Genomic DNA, 17219 nt, shown 5'->3' on the forward strand with positions numbered 1-17219 from the left:
CACACAAGCTCCTGAAGATGCAGAGCACTGAGCCGAGGTGAGGGTTCCAGATGTGCCCAGGTAGGGAGGCCCCAAAAGAGGTTTGGACATCAGCACTGATCAGAGGGGTGTGAGGCTTCCACTGCCGTCTGGATGTGAGGAGACAGGATAGTGGGTCTGAGTTCGGGAAGCCAAAAGTTTCCAACCCATGATTCTTCATGTAGAAATCAGCCCAGCCCTAACACAACAGAGGCTTGCTGAAAACTCACCATCAACATGTCTGAGGGCCACAGGGATATGCTACACCTGCCCAGGCTGGCCCAGGGCAAAGGAGGAGCCACAAGGGCCAGGGATGGGGAGAGTCTCAGTCCCTGGGCCAGCCTCATGCAGATACCTGGACCCTGAGGCAGGAACAGCACGCTGCAGGGGAGGTCCCAGTCTCCTCACGATGCCACGCCTCCTTTCCCACTTAGGGGTTGAATCTAGGACCTGTGGCTCACCAGCCAAGTGTACGTCCTCTGAGCCACACCTCCAGGCTTTTTTAAATCTTATTTTGAGAAAGAGTCTTCCTAAACTTGTGCTCAGCCTTACAATCCTCTTGCCTCAGCCTCCCAAATAGCCAGAATCACAGCCTGCACCACCACACCCAGGTTGTCTTAAAATTACTTTTTGTCACATAATAGTTGTACATGCCTCTAGGGATACAATGTGACATTTGCCTGTGTAGGCACAACATGCAGTGGTCACATTTGGATTCAGTGCACCTCAGCCTTTGTCTTTTATGTGGGAAGATTAGATATTCTCTGTGCTCACTGCGTGTGGTGATGCATGCTGGGAATCCCAGCGCTTGGGAGGCTGAGGCTGGAAGATCATGAGTTCAAGCCTAATCTGGGCAATTTAGTGACTTAGTGAGATCTTGTCTCAAAATAAAATTTAAGCCGGGCATGGTGACTCACGCTTGTAATTCCAGCACTTGGGAGGGTGAGGCAGGAGGATCGTTGCGAGTTCGAGACCAGCCTGGGCTACAAAGTGAGCTCAAGGACAGCTTGAACTGCATAGAGAGACGCTCTCAAAAAGACAAAAAAAAAATTTTAAGGGGCTGGGGATTTAGCTCAGTGGCATAGTGCCTGCCTGGTATGTGCAAGGTCATGAATTTGATCCCTGGTATGAAAATTAATTAAAACAAAATGGTTAGGAGTGTAGTCCAGTGTGAAGGCCCTGGGTTCCATCCCCAGTACCACATTAAAAAGAAAGAAAGCCAGGTGTGCTGGTGCATGCCTGGAATCCTGGACTCTGGCAGTTGAGGCAGGAGGATCACCATGAGGTTCAGGCTAGTATGGGCTACATTGAGTTCAAGGTCAGCCTGGACTATATAGTGAGACTCTGGGGAAAGAGAAAATAGAAGAGAGGGCAACTGAGATACAGAAAGAGAGATAAGGAACCTCTGTGGTAGGGTTTGTTGTTCGTCATAGAGAAGTCATACCTGTACTGATACAACGTGATTCTTTTGTCCATTCCCCTACTGTTGTAGTCAGGGGTTGTACACAGAGAACAATTCAGATCAGGACATGGAGTTTATAATATTTTTATAATGGTCACCGGAAGTTAACACAGGAGAATGTAGGAAATCTATCCGCAACACCAATGACATAGATTAATTAGTCAAGAGTCTAAACCCCACGGCAATGTCCCACATGAGTCCAGATAAAAACCTAGAGCTCAGGACAATGCCTCCACGAGTCCAACTGGAAGTCCAGAGCCCACAAGAAGGACTCATGCCAGTCTCTTTTACGGATTTGTGCCGGGAAGACCCAAGGGTCAGCGGTGGAAGCCAGAAAGTCTATGCCAGCAGAATGAAGGAGCTGTGCTAGTGGATGAGGGTTCTACACTGGAGCCGAGAAGTCACACTCACAACAAAGAGCAGGGCTGTCCTGAAAGGCACCACAGCTGTCCCCAGCGACACAGAGGCCCCGAGCTACTCGGACCACAAGCACAATCGGGTACGGGCCAGGAAGCAGCGTGATGAGTTCATCCTGGAGACCAGGCAGCACATGTCTTCCCCTCCGGAGCCAGGAAGCAATGCTCGATGTGAAGACCAAAGCTTCTCCAGGAGAACCAACAGCTCAGACAGCAACTCGTAGGAGAACCAACAATGCCTCCATAACGCCTCAATCCCTCTCCACACCTCTCTTCTTCTTCACCTATTTATCCTGGCAATCCTTCTCAGGTGGAGCATCTTCTCTCAATGCATGCTGATGTAATCCAGCTGGCATTAAGTTGACCACTAGTTATCAAACCATAACACCTACCTTCCATTCAACCCCTTGTATTGTTTTATTGAGATAGGGTCTCACTATGAAGCTCAGGTTTACCTCAGACTCGGTGATTCTCCTGTTTCAGCCTCCCAAGTGCTGGGATCAAAGGCACCCACCACCACACCCAGCTTGGAGAACCTATTTTCTTCTAAAATGATACTGCACTCATCAGGACTGCAATTGTGGAACAGAAACCTGTGGCAGAGTTTGCAAACCATACTCTCATTAGTGGGAATCCTTGAATTTTACCCAAGCCCACGTCAGTACTGACTGAGGCAGGAGGATCGTTGTGAGTTCGAGGTCAGCCTGGGCTACAAAGCGAGCTGAAGGCCAGCCTGAACTGCATAGCAAGACCCTGTCTCAAAAAGACAAAAAAAAAAAAAAAAGGAAAGAAAAAGACGAGACATCTCACAATTAATTCATATGTTATTTTTCTGAATTCTGTGATGCTAGTGGCCATTTACATTTTTTGTAACTGATCCTTTATTATAGTTATTTTTAAACGTTACAGAAGCATTGTATGATGTACACACGGATGCTGTACGGTAACGTGTTAGGGATACAGCTCAGTGGTGGAGGGTCGCCGAGCCCCAGTCCTCGCACTCCTCCTGTCATTGAACCTCTTTCTTCCTCTCACCCCTCTTCTCTTTCCCCAAACCGCACCCCCACCCCGCACTCCTCCCCCGCACTCCACTTTTCTGCACCCCCAGGCCGCGGCCTGCTCCGCACCGGCCCAACGTCGCCCGCCCCACGAAGCCCGCAGCGGCAGGCGTGTCTCTTTGGAACGGCCGCGGATTGGCCTACATCCGGAAAAGGACCCGTCCCTCAGCCTGCTGGCCAATGGGAACCGCGGGCGGTGCCGCGGCGCAAGCGCCGGAAGCGGAGAGGCGACGAAGGGACGTCGCGTCGCTGAGGCAGGTCTCGAGCAGCTGCCGGAGCGGCCGAGGGAGCGTCGCCGCTGCACCATGGCCGAGAGCGACTGGGACACCGTGACGGTGCTGCGCAAGAAGGGCCCCACGGCCGCACAGGCCAAGTCCAAGCAGGTGCCTGGCCGGCACGGGGCGACTGGGCCGGGCGGGGCCTTGGCACAGGTGGCGGGGGACGAGGAGAGAGGCCCATGACGGGGACCATGGGGCAGGCGCCTTGGGGACCCCGACAGCGGGCGGGGGAGGGGCTGGGGCAGAAGGCAGGTACTGGGCGAGGGTTGGGGGCTGGCGACCGGGGCGGATTCGAGGCCCGGGTGGGGACAGGTGTGGGAATGAGTGAAGCGGGGTGCAACCGGGGGCAGGGGGAGGGCCGTCCCCTCGCCGAGGCTGATCCTTGCGTGCACTGCATGTTATGTTAGCGTCCGCCGTGTTCGCAGCCCACCAAGCTCGCTGGGTGCTTCCTGGGCTGTGGAGGGCGCTGTCCGGCCCCGGGTGAACTCTGCTCCTGGGTCAGAAGGCGGCCGCATCTGGGAGTCCCCAAGGCTGGGGCCCGTCCCTGGCAGGTGTCCAAAACCCAACGCAGGCCAGGCCTGGGGCCCTGATGACAGGCATTCATGAACGGCCCAGACTTAGCAGCTGTGCCCAAAAAATTCATTCTCTTTTCGGGGGCAGCTTTATAGCTACAAGGCCGGAGTCACATGAGCTGCCCCGAAAGCCTGCATGCGCCTTGGGTAGAATGTCCCCAACCCCATCTCTAAGGTGTTAAACACATCAGCGGTCTGTTAATCCTCGGTGACCATGAAGCCGAGCATCACTGCTGTTGGTCCTGTTTCCAGGGAGACCGCAGGCTTCCATGGGATACGTCATCTCTGTCTCATTAGGAGCCAGATATGAGAAGGAGCAAGAGCAGGAGGCTGCCAGGTCGGTGCTAGGTCTCCTCCTGCTTTCACAGGAGGCCAGTGGCCCTGTGAGTCTGTGTCAAGAGGCCCGGACTCTCCAGAAGCCCTTAGTCTATTTTAGCATGGAAGTGGAGGTGCCCCTGCTTGTGGGTAGTAGTTGATGGTGTGTTGCCTGGCCAGTGACATAGGCTCTTCTTGATCTCAGTGAATGCCAGAGCTATGGGTCACACTGGGCCCTACGTACCTGTCTTTTTGTTAGTATACTTCAGGAGTAGTGTTTGGTTTGTGGGCTAGTCACAGTCATTGTAAGAGAACAGGAATATCGGAATGGCATAGTTTTGACACTACACCATGACAGATGTGAATGGGGCCTCAGTCAGTGCTGTCACCCTTGCTGTGATGACCGCATGATGCTGTTTGGTGAGGTTCAGGGAGTCTGATGCTGACGGGACAGTGGTGTAAGGGTTCCCTGAATATAAGGGCCTGACTGCTACTAGCTGCTAAGTGAAGGGACACAGGAGGTGGAGGGAATGTGACTCATATACTGAGCAGGACACAGTGGGCAACAGTAAGACAGTGTGGCATATTTGAGAAAATCAGTAATTTGAAATTGATAAATTTTTAATTTCTAGGATTTTTCATGTCATATTTTTGGACATGGCTAGAGAGGGACGGGCTTTATCAGGTGCCAGTTTGGGACTCTCAGCAGCGTGCTGACCTGCTCACTCAGCATCAGCTGCTGAATGCTTCCAAAGCGAATTTTCTTTCTTTTTTTTTTTTTTGTCTTTTTCCTTTTTATCGGTCTTGGGGATCGAACTCACTACTGCCTGCTTGCAAGGCCGGTGCTTATGCCACTGAGCTAAATCCCCAGCCCCCCAAAGCTAATTTTCATCAGAATCCACTTTCTAATTTTCTAGGCCATCTTAGCTGCTCAGAGACGGGGAGAAGATGTGGAGACCTCCAAAAAATGTAGGTACACACAGGAAATGTCCTGTTTCCCTTTGCAAACTGGGATGTGCTATGGGGTGGTCTGGCTTGAGTGTGGGTGGGGACCAAGAATGTGGAGGTGGCAAGGTCTCCTTGGCGCAGCTCTGGTGGTGGAGATCAGCAGGACCAGATCCTCTACCACCTCAGCTGAGAATCGGCTCTGGGACCTGGGGCAGCCTAGCCTCCCAGTCACAGTGCTTGCCGAGCTGTGGGCCAGGTGGCTGCTTGACTGTTTTCTCTCACATTAACTGCAGACCCCTTGCTCTGTGTGCTCCCATCTCCAGGGGCTGCTGGGCAGAACAAGCAGCACTCGATCACCAAGAACACGGCCAAGCTGGACCGGGAGACAGAGGAGCTGCACCATGATCGGGTGACCCTGGAAGTGGGCAAAGTGATCCAGCGGGGCCGGCAGAGCAAGGGGCTGACGCAGAAGGACTTGGCTACGGTGAGGTTGGGCCTGGAAAGCCAGTAGCAGGGGGTCAGGGGGCACCCACCTATGGCAGGGGAGTGTTTAGCTTGTCCTTGCCCTGGTAGCCGGAGACCTGTAGGCAGCCAGGTCAGAGCAGCTGTGGCCTGAGACATGGCTGTTTTGGGTGGGACCCCAGCCCAGCACGTTTAACACACACCTTCTCTTCAGAAAATCAACGAAAAGCCACAAGTCATTGCAGACTATGAGAGCGGACGGGCCATTCCAAATAACCAGGTTCTGGGCAAAATCGAGAGAGCCATCGGTGAGTGTCCCAGGTGGTCCCTGCTCCCTAGAGGCGGCTGCTGGGACTCTGTCCACACTGGGCTTCTCAGGCACTCTGGGGCTCTCAGGAACTCAGACCGAGGGCTATGTGGCTCAGTGTACTCCTACAGTGCCCCCTGAAGTTCCTTCCCTGACCAGAGTGCTTGCTCAGCTCTCCTGGTGCTGGCCCTTCAGTCTGGGCTCCTCCGGCCGCAGCATCCTTCCAATGAGCCAGAGGGTGTGGGGGAGGGGTGGAGCGGGCCAGGGCTGAGAGCGCTCTCGGGCCAGTGGGCAGTCTGCAGGGTGGTCAGTGGTCTCCACCCTCTTTCAGGCCTCAAGCTCAGGGGCAAGGACATCGGCAAGCCCATCGAGAAGGGCCCTCGGGCGAAATGAGCACAAAGCCTCGAAACAGTGCGTTCCGGCTGAGCCGTCTTGGCTGGGTCCCTGACACCAGCACTGACATGGCCACGCATGGCCCTGCGGAACAGGTCAGGCCCGTGGCCGACCCACCTGCTGTCAAACAAAGAGAAACCTTGTGAAGCCTGGGTCCCGGCTCTTTCCTGCAGCCCTGCCGCCCCTCTGGTTGGGACACCTGTGTGTGCCACCTGCTGCTAGCACTAGTGGTGTGAGGCCTGGCTGTTGCAAGGCCACCTCTCAGGAGGGGATGGCTTTCAGTGAGGGCTGGGTAGGGGAACGCACCCTTCTTGTGCCTACTGTGGCCCCTGAGCCACCTTGGAGGGCAGTAGGTACCTGCCTTCAGGGATATCCCTGTCACCCACACTACAGCATCAGCCAGCCTTGAGGCACCTGCAGACACAGTGTGGGGCTGTGATCCCTGCTACCCTCCACAGGGCTGATGGCACAGGCTGGAGCCCAGGGTGGCTCCTCAGGTGGGGTGGCCCCACCCCGAGATAGCCCTCAGGTGCCATGTGTGCCAGCACTGCAGGACCCGCACCTGGGGTGATGGGCAATCTTGTTTCCTTAAGATCCTAGTCCTGTCCACACATACACAGGGGCAGCGTTTCCCACAGGCTCCCTGTCATCTGCTCAGGGGCATTGAGGGACACGCTGGGACCTTCACCCTGGGCAGCACACCGCTGTCTGCCAGCTGCAGTTTGTTGCCCCTCAGGGACTGTGCGCTCATGTGCAACTTGTGCCCGCACAGGCTTGGGCCCAGTCCTGCCTGTGGGGAAGGTGGCTCCCCTGTCTGCCAGATACCCCTGTGCTGCCTTGCTCGGTCTGCCTGCATCGTCACCTGAGGTCCTTGGGTCTCCCCTCATTCCTGAGCTGTACTGAGACACACAGAGGCCCACATATTTCCCTCTGGACCTGAGGCCAGAAGTGGACACACTGATTCAGCCTGAGCGTCGGGCTGCCAGGGAGGGTTGGGGTATTTATTTATGAGGTTGGGACCCGCACTGTTAGGCGGAGGATGTGGGTTGGAGGATGCTGAGGATGGGGGTTGTCGGGTGGCAGGCGGGGGTGGGAAGGGGGGCACACGGTGCAGGGGATGTGTGGTTGTGAGGTGTTGCATGAGGGGCCTGGGGCTGGTCTGGTGATCTATGGGTCCCTGGTGACAGCTGCAGGCAGGGTGACTTGATCCTGGAGGAAGGGAGGGGCTTCATGGGGATGACAGAAGGGCGGGCCCTGTGGTGCCAGCCCATGTTGGCCCAGGGCTCCTACCGCATTGAAGAGTATGTTGTCAAAGCTGGAGGGTGCAGAGTCCCTGCTCCTCCAGGAGGGCCAGCCCCCTCCTTTCTGCAGCCAGTGCCATCCTGCTAGTCCCAGCAGCACCAGGAGCATGAGGAAGATGAGGGCCCCACTGACTGTGGCTTCCACTGACACGGGCACTGCTGTGTCCTCTGTAGTCAAAAGGGCACAAGGACCAGGAACCAGGACGGGAGCTCAGGGCATGAGGAAGCCAGGGTTGCCTAGCCCCGTGCCCTTGCTGGGTGTAGCATCTCTGGGAAGGGACCCAACCCTCTGCATCTCCCTTCCTCACAGCATGGCAGCTTGTAAGTCCCATGCTACTTGAGGATCACAGGGGCTGGCATCCCTGGGGCAGTGTATAGGGGTCCCCCAGAAGGCCAGGTTAGGGAGAGGCAGGCACAGAGAGTGGCCTCAGCTTCACAGTGCAGGGTGAGGGTCGGTGCTTACCTGGGCTCAGTGTGGGCCGCTGGCAGCGCTGCCCAGACAGGTACTCAATGTCATCCAGGGCAATGGGCCCCTGTGCTGGCTGGCTGCCCAGGGTGGCTTCAAACACCACCTGGTGAGGGAGGGAGAGGCTGTCATCAGGGGCGGGGAGCGTGGCCCACCAGGCCCCGAGGCCTCACCTGGAACTCCTCAGTGCTGGCCACCTCCACCTGGGCCTCCAGCCACTGGTGCCTCAGCCGGCCACCCTTGGCCCACACAGCCAGCTGGCCCCGAATGCTGACCAGGAGCACATGTAGCTCGCCCTTGTCTGGAGAGGGACAGGGTGGCTTAGCCTCGGCCTCGGCACCTACGGCCATTTCCCACCCAGGCCCCCGGGCCAGTGCTCACAGAAATGCTCAGGAAAGCCCATGTAGTACCAGAAGCGCAGGCAGGACACCTTGGTGGCCGGCAGGGGCTCACTGCGCAGCCAGGCTGCGCGGCCCCCAGGGCCCAGCACACCAGTCTCAAAGAAGATAAAGTGCCCTGGGAACAAGAAGACAAGTGGCAGCTGCATCCCAGAAGCCACAGGGAGCAGCATGGGTGGAGGTTGGTCAGAGGGGGTGGTGGTGCATGGTGCCAGCCAGGTCAAGTAGCTTTGTGACTTCTGAGTCTGCCCAGCTCCAGCTGTTGGTTGTGCACACCTGCCTCGGTGCCCAGGGTATGGTCCACGGGGGGCCGGGGGTACCGGGACGGGGCAGCACCACTGCTCCAGTCCCAGCTGTACCCACCCAGGCCTGGCCATGGCAGGTGGCTCCAGCCACACAGACCCGATTCAAAGTCACAGGACCCTGGGAAAGAGACAGGGTGAGTGGCATTCCCTGGCCGCCAGCCCCAGGCACCTCCCACTCGAAGATAGAGCTCAGACCAAGGAGTTGGGCTAGGTACCCATGGGCCACAGCAGGGTGCTACCTGGCTGAGGGCAGGGCCCATCCTGGAGGAGAACATCGTCCAGTGCAATGTAGGAGTGCTGCATGCCAGTGGCCACTGCCTCGAACACCACCTAGGGGCGAGGCAAGTGCTTCACCAGGTGTGGGTGACCCTTGACGGCCCCTCATCCCCATCCTGTGCAGACACTCACCCTCCATGCCTGCTTGGCCCGCACATCCATGCTGCCCAGGCGCCAGGCAGGCCCACCAGGCTCGCTGATGCTGAGTGTCTGGCGCCACTTGGCCTCTTCCACTCGGACCTGCAGAGTGCCTGCGGCACCAAGAGGAGGTGGCCAGCTGGCTGCCTGGCTGGCATGGGCCCCTGGTACCCCTACATCCACAGTAGGGCACCCCCCTGTGGCCCCTTACCTGGACTGCGTGCGCTCAGGTGGTACCAGAAGGTCAGGCAGGCGGGGTGGAGGAGGGGCCAGTGTTCCTCAGAGGTCAGGGAGGCCATGTGGCCCTGGGGCAGCACATCTGGGCTTGTGTCTACCACCATGTAGTGCCCTGGGGAGGGGGCACTATCAGCCAACTTCCCTGTGTCCCCCGTGCCTGCCCCTGGAGCAGGCACCATACCTTGGGCTGTCTCTGTGGTGTGGTCTGTCCAGGGGCCCTGGGCAGAGTGGCCCAAGGCATTGGCTTGGCGTCTCCACAGGCCCTGCCCGCCTGAGGAGAAGCTACAGGCAGAATCCTCAAAGGAGCAGCGCCAGGGGGGCGGGCAGGTGCCAGGGCGTATGGTCACGTCATCCAGTGCCATGATGCCTTCATACCCGTCCCGGAGGCCCTGAAATAGCAGCTGCAGGCAGGGTGTCAGCTGGCTAGGCCTGGCTCCCCACCCCATGCCAGGCTCACCTGGTACTTGGAGCCAGGCTCCATCTGGTGGTGCAGGGTAGCCCAGGCCTGGTGCCAACGGTTGCCATGAGTGCCTGACTCAGACCAGAGCTTAATGTCTTGCCCATCCCTCCGCAGGGCCAGCTGCAGTGTCCCTGGAGGAAGGTGGGGTTTGGACGTACCACAGCTTCCAAATCTGGGTTCCTCTGGGCCTGGTGGGCCTCCTCTGATGCCCAGCCAGCCCAAGTACTTGCTTACCAATCTGGGGTCCATGCAGATAGAACCAGAAGCTGAGACACTGCTCAGGGGCTGTTGGCACCTGGGGCCCTGTGAGCAGGTAGGCATGGTGGCCATGGGTAAGAGGCTCTGTGGGGTCCAGAAGCATGAAAAAACCTGCGTGGGGCACCAGGTGAGCTGCAGGGTGGTTTTCAAGGCCTAAAACTCCCTAGTCAGAGACTCGAAGGCCTGAGGTCCCAGTGCTAATAGGGCCATCAGTTTGAAGCCTCCCATGTTCCAGGGTGCCATGGTCCCTGGTTTTGAGGCCTCTCCTACCTTGGCCAGTGGTGTGATCGTACCCAGAGTTGTGGCTCTCCACCCGGCGCCAGTGGACGTCTGTGAGGTGGCTCTGGTGCCAGCCACACATATCTCTTTCAAAGTTACAGGTGACCTCTGGGGATGGACAGCAGTGTCAGTACAGTCCCCACCTGCAGCTTCCCAAGCCTGAGGAAGTAGGGCCCCCTGGAGGTGGGCTGGGCTGGGAGGGACCTCTGTCCTTCTCAGTAGTCACTATGGGGCTGCAGTCCCTCATGGTCACGTTGTCCACCCCAGCTCCTGGCTGGCCAGGGTCTTCCAAGTCCACCAGCGCAACCAACTCCAGCTTCAGGGGGGAGGGAGGGGGCTGTAAGTCAGGGCCAGCTCTCTAGGGGCCCTCCCTACCCAGGATGACTTCCTCACCCGGAAGGGCCTTCGGTGGGCCCCAAGGAGGACCTTGTCCACTGTCCACTCCCCAGAGCTGCCCGTGGGAGCCTGCCATACCAGCTCCCGGGAGTCGCTCTCCACCACAGCCAGAGCCAGGAAGCCTGGGAGCAGGGAGAGGGTAGGGGAGGGTGGGTCTTCGTGGACCCCCCTTCCCAGGTGCCGTGGGCTGGGGGATGGGACAATACCTCGGGGGTGACTATGGAAGTAGTAGGCCATGTGGAGTTCACAGTGCAGGCCAGAGGGGCCCAGGACTGGGGTGCGGGCCCGGGCCTCAGGCCTCAGCTGCCCCCAGGCTCTCTGCAGGGACAGGAAGTGCCCTGGGCAAGAATAGAGTAGGCTTAGAGCTATTCCTTATAGGGAGCCCACTGGGCTCAGGGCCTGGGACCCCCTGCAGGCTCACCTGCAGCCGGCCTGCCTGGCCAACTGCTCTCTGGGGCTGCCCACTGCCTCCACTGCAGTCGCCCAATGCTGGCGTCCTCCCAGCCCCCAACCGTGGTGGACTCGAAGTCTGTGGTGCCTGGAACAGAGTGGGGCTGGAGGGGCTGGGCCACCAGACCCTGCCTCCTCAGATTCCTACCATGCATGGGCACAGGCCATAGCCAGCCTACCACACTTGAGCTCATCCTCGCCCAGTGCGCACTGGGGCTGGAAGTCACACAGCTGCTCCAGGGGCACACATAGCTCCCCACAGGCCAGCTGCCCAGGCTTGCAGGAACCCTGCAGGCTGGACTGCTGGGCGTGGGGGGCTTTAAGCCAAGGCACAGGTGGCAGCAGCGTCCCTAGGGTGAGCAGAAGTGGGGTCAGGCTGGTCATGGGGCTGTGCCTCTCCCAGCAGGTGGGCAGGTGGAGCCAGGCTGAGTAGGTCACCTGGGTCCATCATGCAGTGGTCAGACAAGATGAGGTCATCCAGCCCCACAACGCCTCCAGGACCCACCTCACCAGTCAGGAGGATCTGAGAGTGTGTGTGGAGTGCTTAGAGGTGCCTGGTCCCCTTCTGAGCTCCCTGGGTATGCTCCCCAGCCCATGTAGCCCACCCGACTCAGGTCTGTGTAAGGCACCCCCAGCTCCCTCCCCTGCCCTGCCTGTGTCCCCCACCACTGCCTGGCCAGCCTCACCCGGAAGGGATGGGCACTCTGGATGTCCACCCGGTCTCGGACCCAGGCTGCTCCCAGCTCGCCATATCGTTGCCGCAGCAGGACAGGGGCCCTGGGACCCTCTGTCTGCAGGAACAGCTCAAGGCGGGCAGCCTCGGATCCATGCAGGTAGTGGTAGAAGATGAGCTGGAAGTGACTTTGCTGGTCAGGGCACCCCAGGTGCCGGGTGGGCAGCCCAAGAACCCAGTGCCCTCATGTGTCTCACCGAGCAGTTGTGGGAGTTTGAGGCTTGCAGCTGCGGGCTGAGGAGGATGGCAGGGTTGCCCGGCTTGGCTGTGGTGACCAGGAAGGACCCTGGAGGAGACAGCATGGGCTCTGTCCTTGGTTGTGGCTGGGTGACCAGGACAGTGGCTGGGTCCCTGTGGGCCTCACCTTTTGCACTGTTCCGGCTGTGGTCTCTATGTGGCCAGGCAGAGCCCTTGGGGAGGCCGGTGCTGAGGTTCCAGGCTGGGCCCTCTGAGTGGCTCCACGGGCCCAGGCCTGTCTCGAAGTCTGTGCCTGTGTGGTGGCCTAGGGTGGGGGCAGGGCTGTCAGGGCCACCTGCAGCTCTCTAGCCTCTGCTACCCTCGCTGCAGAAGGACCATGCCAAGGTGCGTGCTCCCAGACAAGCTTTTTGTTTTCCAGTTGTTTGTCGTAGCTCTGTGGATTGAACCCAGGGCTTTCCCATGGTTGCTTAAGTTGCCCAGGCTGGGTGATCCTCCTCCTTCGTCCTCCTAAAGTGGGGACTGTATAGGCATGTGCCACTCCCCCTGGCTTCCCCAGCATTCTGTGAAGCACCCAGGAGGTCAGGTCCCAGCCTCCCTGTCCCTCTCTGCGTCCCCGCCCATTCAGTAGCCAGGCCTTACTGCAGGTAAGCGGGTCCTCGTCAGAGCCATCCCCACAGTTGTCCTCCCCATCACACAGCTGGTGGGGCTCTATGCAGGCTGCGTTCTTGCAGTGGTGGTAGCCCTGGGGGCAGATGGCCTGCGAGGCTAGGGGAGGTAACCAGGTGTGGGACCAAGGATGCAGTGCTGAGGAGCAGGCAGTGAGGCCCCTGGAGCCACCTGCTAGGGCTGGGCCACAACTGGGTGCCTTACTAGGAAGCCCACAGTCCCAGAACTCCACGTCATCCAAGGCCACGGCACTTCTGTGTGTGGCATTGCGTGTGACAGAGAAGGTCACCTGAGGAGAGTGGGCATCCTTAGACTTCAGTCAGGGCTCAGACACTCCCCTCACCCCTGCCCCCAGATGTTCTGCTCACTTGGAAGTCCCCCTGGATGCGGCCAGTGGTCACTGCCAGCTCCTGCCAGCCACGGCCCCATGGTCCCAAGCTCTGCCACAGGGTCAGCGTCTCTGCACTGTGGGTCAGCTCCAACTGCAGCTCTGCTACATCTGTGGCAAGAGGGGTTCTGGGTTGGTTTCAGCCCTACAGTGCCCCAACTCTCCTCCAGGGCTCCTTCCTGGCCCTCAGCTGCCCTTGGCCCTGAGTGTCAGATCCGTGACTCGCACCTCCAGAGGCCGTGTGGTACCAGAGCCTCAGCTCACAGGCAGGGCCTGCGTTCCTCAGCACAGGGGAGCGCAGGACCGCACTGGAGGACTCTGTCCCGCGGTGAGTTCCCACACCTATGTACCAGCCTGCGGGGAATGGGGAATGGTCAGGAGGTAGCACAGAGGCTGCAGAAGCATGGGGAGCAGCTGGGGGTGCACAAACTCAGACCCTCACCTAGGTCAGTGCCTCGTGTGTGGTCGGTGTGAGCCACAGGACCCTCAGCCTGCGCTCCAGCACGGTTCCGCACCCAGCTGTAGCCCGAGGTGCTGATGTCCTGCCAGCCACAGGGGTCCTGCTCAAAGTCACAAGTGAAGGGGGCTCCTGGGCCGGGCGGGGCCCCGTTGTAACCTGGGAGAGTGGCGGCTCAGGTGCTGGCAGCCCCACTGACCCTCCTGCCCGCCCTGCAGCCCAGCTCACCACACTGGCTCTCATCAGAGCAGTCACTGCAGTCACACAGGAAGTTACACTGTGCCTCGATGGGGCTCTGGCAGGGACCAGGGTTCCAGGCTCTGCCCAGGGACTGTGCTGCTGGCAGAGACAGCGAAGTGGGCTTGGGTAGGGCAGCTGGCTGTCCCAGTGTTTTTCTGAAACTTCCATGGCCAGGGAAACCCTTCTTCAAGACATTTGTCACCAACTTTGGGGCTCAGCAGTAAAATGGAGGTCTTGGACCCACAAACAATCTCCATGGGGACTCCAAGCTGTTTTCCAGTCCCTTGGAGGCTGTGTTTGAGGGTGGGCACAGTGCTCGTGGGCACTGGTGGAAATGGTACTGGGTGTGGGACACTCGCTGGAGAAGGGGGACTACAGCCTGTGGCTTCCAGGTGACTTATCAATGGTGACCTCGGCCTCACATCCGAGGGGACAAGGGAAGGATCAGGGAGCTGGGTGGGTACCCAACTAAGGACCCTCTCACCTAGGGGAGGGAAGGCATGTTAGTTAGGCCACCCCTGGTCTATGGGCTTTCCTGGCTGTCTCCCTTGCAGGCTGTCCTTGTCCTCTGGTGGAGCTGGGCATCAGCCCAGTGCCCCGGGTGAGAACACCCAACTCACCTGTGAGCAGGACCAGTGCAGGTAGGAGGTAGGCAGGCAGCAGCATGGCCAGGGTGGAGATCGAGGTCCAGTGGCAGAAGCGTGTATGCCCTGGTGGGGACTTTGTCTAGGTGACCGCCCACAGTGGCCACACAGACTTGCCTCTGCCTGGGAGGGCTTGGACCCTTTTGTGCCTGCAGCCACTTGGCTGGGCCCCACACTGGGGGGTGCAGACCAAGCATCCGGCTGTAAAAGTGTCCCCAAGAGGGGCCCCCTGCCAGGCTCAGCTCCCACCTGCTTGGCTTCTTCTGACCAAAGGTCAGGCCCTGGGCACTCTGTGTACCCTTGTCCCTACCCTCCTCCCACTGGGACAAGGAGATGGGCAAGGAATTTAGTAGGGTCCCACTAGAGCAGGGTTGGGCTGGGATCCCATGGGCAAGGCTTTGCACAGTGTGGGGTGTCTTCTCTCACGCCCTGGTTTGGTCCTGCCCGGAACACATATGGAGCAAGGCAGCCTGCTACCGGGAGCCCTGGGGTGCTCTGCTTCAGGTCCAGGCACAGGCCCCACCTCCTGGAACCCAGGCCATTGATCCCCTCCCTCTCATTAGTTCAGCCTTCAAAGTCCTCCTGGGCAGCCACGTGCCAGCTGGTCAGTGACAGGCACAGGGTCCCACAAGCCTGGGACCTTCTAGTTTTCTAGTACAGGCAGTCTTGGCAGGAGCACGTCTACCACCAGACTCACCCAGGGGGACCTGCTGGGTGACCTTGGCAAAGTGGTCCTCACAGTACTTGCCTGGATGGTGGCTTCAAGGACCTCTCCAATGGCTTATGTGAGGTAGGGGCACAGTGTGTCCCTAACTTTCCCTCAACACCTACTGTCTCTACACACCATCTCCACCTGCAAAGGAGGCGGGGCTGGACGGAGGCCAACACCCAGGGTTGCAGGAGGTCCAGGGAAAGGGGACCTTAGGAGCTTAGAGTACCCTCTTGTTCAGTGTCCACCAGTGAGCAGCCCTGGGCCCTGATTCTGGATGCAAGGGTTGTGGGTAATGTCACCTGTGGCCCCAGGCTGGTCTTGTACAGACTGACAATGACAGCTGGTGTCACTGCCCAGGACAGTGGTCACTGGAACCCTTCCTGCCACACTGCTGGGCTGAGCTCTAGGAAAGGGGGACTTGGGGGGATCTCAGGCCTTAGCTGGCCACGAGCACCAGGCACAGACTTGCGCAAGGCCTTATCAGGCCTCCACCCAGATCTCCTCTGGGATAGCAGTGTGTAGAGCGGCAATCAGGCCATAATCAGCAACAGCCCAGGGGCCCCTTATCAGATCCCAAGGGGCTGAGCATGCACTGCTGCTCTCTAGGGCCTCCAGAGGCAGAGGCTAGGGGTTCCAGGTGAATACCCGGGGCAGAGGAGCCAAGACACATGGATGAGCAGGTATACTATAGCTTTTAATTCCCACAGGCCAGGCCTGGAGCGGTTGCACACTGCCAGGGAGTGCAGAAACAAAGAGCTGGGCAGCTCCTCAACAGTGACCCTGGGCAGGTGGAGTTCTGTCTTGACTGCTTGGTGCTAGCCTCAGTAGCCATCGTCTGCCCAGGTGACCTCATAGTCAGGGTACTTGGCTTTGATCTTCTCAGTTGAGACGGAGTGCTGAGCACGACCATACCCCTGAAGAGAGGACAGTGCTGCTTCCACCTGGCTCTGAGCACAGTGAGTCCCCAGGGCCTTACCAGGAGCAGGTGTGGGTAAGGAAGCAAAGCTGCCCCTGACTGCCCTGGGGACGGGCAAGTGCACAGGTGAGCACATGGGAAGCCACCACCGCTGCAGGAGGGTACACAGCCGAGACGGACACCTCAGAGGGCAGGCCAGGCTGCTGGGGGCTCAAAAGCCTGGTGGGCTGGGCTCACCATGGAGTAGCCATACACGTGGATCTTCCTGTCCTGGTTTTGGTGGGAGATGCGACCGCCGCCCAGGCACTCGCAGTCATAGCCCTTCTTCTGCAGCTCACTGGACACTTTGTCATAGATGTCGGCTACGGTGGGTACAGCAGCCTCAGGACAAGCCCCAGCTGCCCTCGGAGGCCACGGATGAGTTCTGGGCACAGGGATCTGAAGCCTATTCCGCGGTGGAAAGGAAACCCCGCGGCTAGGGACAAGGCGACAGGGGGTGCTGGGGCGATTGTGGACACGGGGAGAGAGGGAGCAGGCCCTACACTCACTTCCCGCTCAGGACTCCATTCTCTGGGACAGGTTGGCCGGGCCGCACAAGGTAAGGGCCAACAGGCCCCGCCCCCGCCCGCCCCGGCCCGCCCCGCCGCTCTCGGCCCCGCCCAGCCTCACCGTGGTATTCGGCCCACTTGTAGCCGCGCACGATTTCCTTGCACTCCCCAGCCGGGGCCCCAGAGGGCGGCGCCGGGTGGACTCGAATCAGCACGTACTTGAAGACTCCCTCTGGGTCAATGTCAACATCAGGAATCTGAGCGAGGTCCGCCGCCGCCATGTTCCTCGGAGCGCCCGGCCCGTGGGTCGCACGACCCCTTTCAGCACCCGGCCTGCTACAGTCAGACCGAGACGGGCTGCGGCAGCCGCGGCCAATCCCGCGATCTGATGCTGCTGAGGCCCGGAGCTTCCGCCAATCGCGCTAACTGCCTGAGACGCCGCCTGGCCAATCACAATCTAAGTCCTTGAAGCTTTGGGTCCCTGCCGTCTTACTTAAAGGGACGGTGGACTGGGGAGGAAGGTT

General features: G+C 59.3%; 3 protein-coding genes across 4 annotated transcripts; 1 reads left to right on the top strand and 2 right to left on the bottom strand.

Annotated features, from left to right (window-relative positions):
* Positions 1-3136: 3136 nt before the first annotated feature.
* Positions 3137-6376, top strand: Edf1 (endothelial differentiation related factor 1). The gene is made up of 5 exons (XM_003473107.5): positions 3137-3337; positions 5037-5088; positions 5391-5551; positions 5744-5837; positions 6168-6376. The coding sequence occupies exons 1-5, from the start codon at positions 3260-3262 to the stop codon at positions 6227-6229; spliced, it is 447 nt and encodes a 148-aa protein (XP_003473155.1). The 5' UTR covers positions 3137-3259; the 3' UTR covers positions 6230-6376.
* An 833-nt stretch (positions 6377-7209) lies between these two features.
* On the bottom strand, positions 7210-15731 carry Mamdc4 (MAM domain containing 4). The gene is made up of 29 exons (XM_013156010.3): positions 14496-15731; positions 13864-13971; positions 13621-13794; positions 13407-13532; positions 13159-13289; positions 12995-13079; positions 12764-12889; positions 12291-12428; positions 12124-12212; positions 11880-12044; positions 11555-11716; positions 11373-11493; positions 11165-11281; positions 10950-11081; positions 10741-10865; positions 10552-10663; positions 10339-10455; positions 10045-10179; positions 9808-9941; positions 9532-9751; positions 9325-9462; positions 9108-9226; positions 8939-9029; positions 8671-8817; positions 8378-8512; positions 8170-8297; positions 7994-8102; positions 7520-7698; positions 7210-7438 (listed from the first exon to the last, which is right to left on the bottom strand). The coding sequence occupies exons 1-29, from the start codon at positions 14539-14541 to the stop codon at positions 7397-7399; spliced, it is 3651 nt and encodes a 1216-aa protein (XP_013011464.1). The 5' UTR covers positions 14542-15731; the 3' UTR covers positions 7210-7396.
* A 173-nt stretch (positions 15732-15904) lies between these two features.
* On the bottom strand, positions 15905-17180 carry Phpt1 (phosphohistidine phosphatase 1). Of its 2 annotated transcripts, none has more exons than XM_013156012.3 (3): positions 16915-17180; positions 16385-16592; positions 15905-16145 (listed from the first exon to the last, which is right to left on the bottom strand). In XM_013156012.3, the coding sequence occupies exons 1-3, from the start codon at positions 16974-16976 to the stop codon at positions 16053-16055; spliced, it is 363 nt and encodes a 120-aa protein (XP_013011466.1). In that variant the 5' UTR covers positions 16977-17180; the 3' UTR covers positions 15905-16052. The 2 variants fall into 2 exon arrangements, with proteins under 2 accessions (XP_013011466.1, XP_003473156.1); XM_003473108.5 differs by having other exon boundaries at positions 16385-16509; positions 16817-17100.
* Positions 17181-17219: the final 39 nt, after the last annotated feature.

Source organism: Cavia porcellus, unplaced genomic scaffold (assembly GCF_034190915.1).
Source record: "Cavia porcellus strain 051 isolate PalLab524CR breed Dunkin Hartley unplaced genomic scaffold, mCavPor4.1 scaffold_49, whole genome shotgun sequence".
Taxonomy (NCBI): Eukaryota; Metazoa; Chordata; class Mammalia; order Rodentia; family Caviidae; genus Cavia; species Cavia porcellus.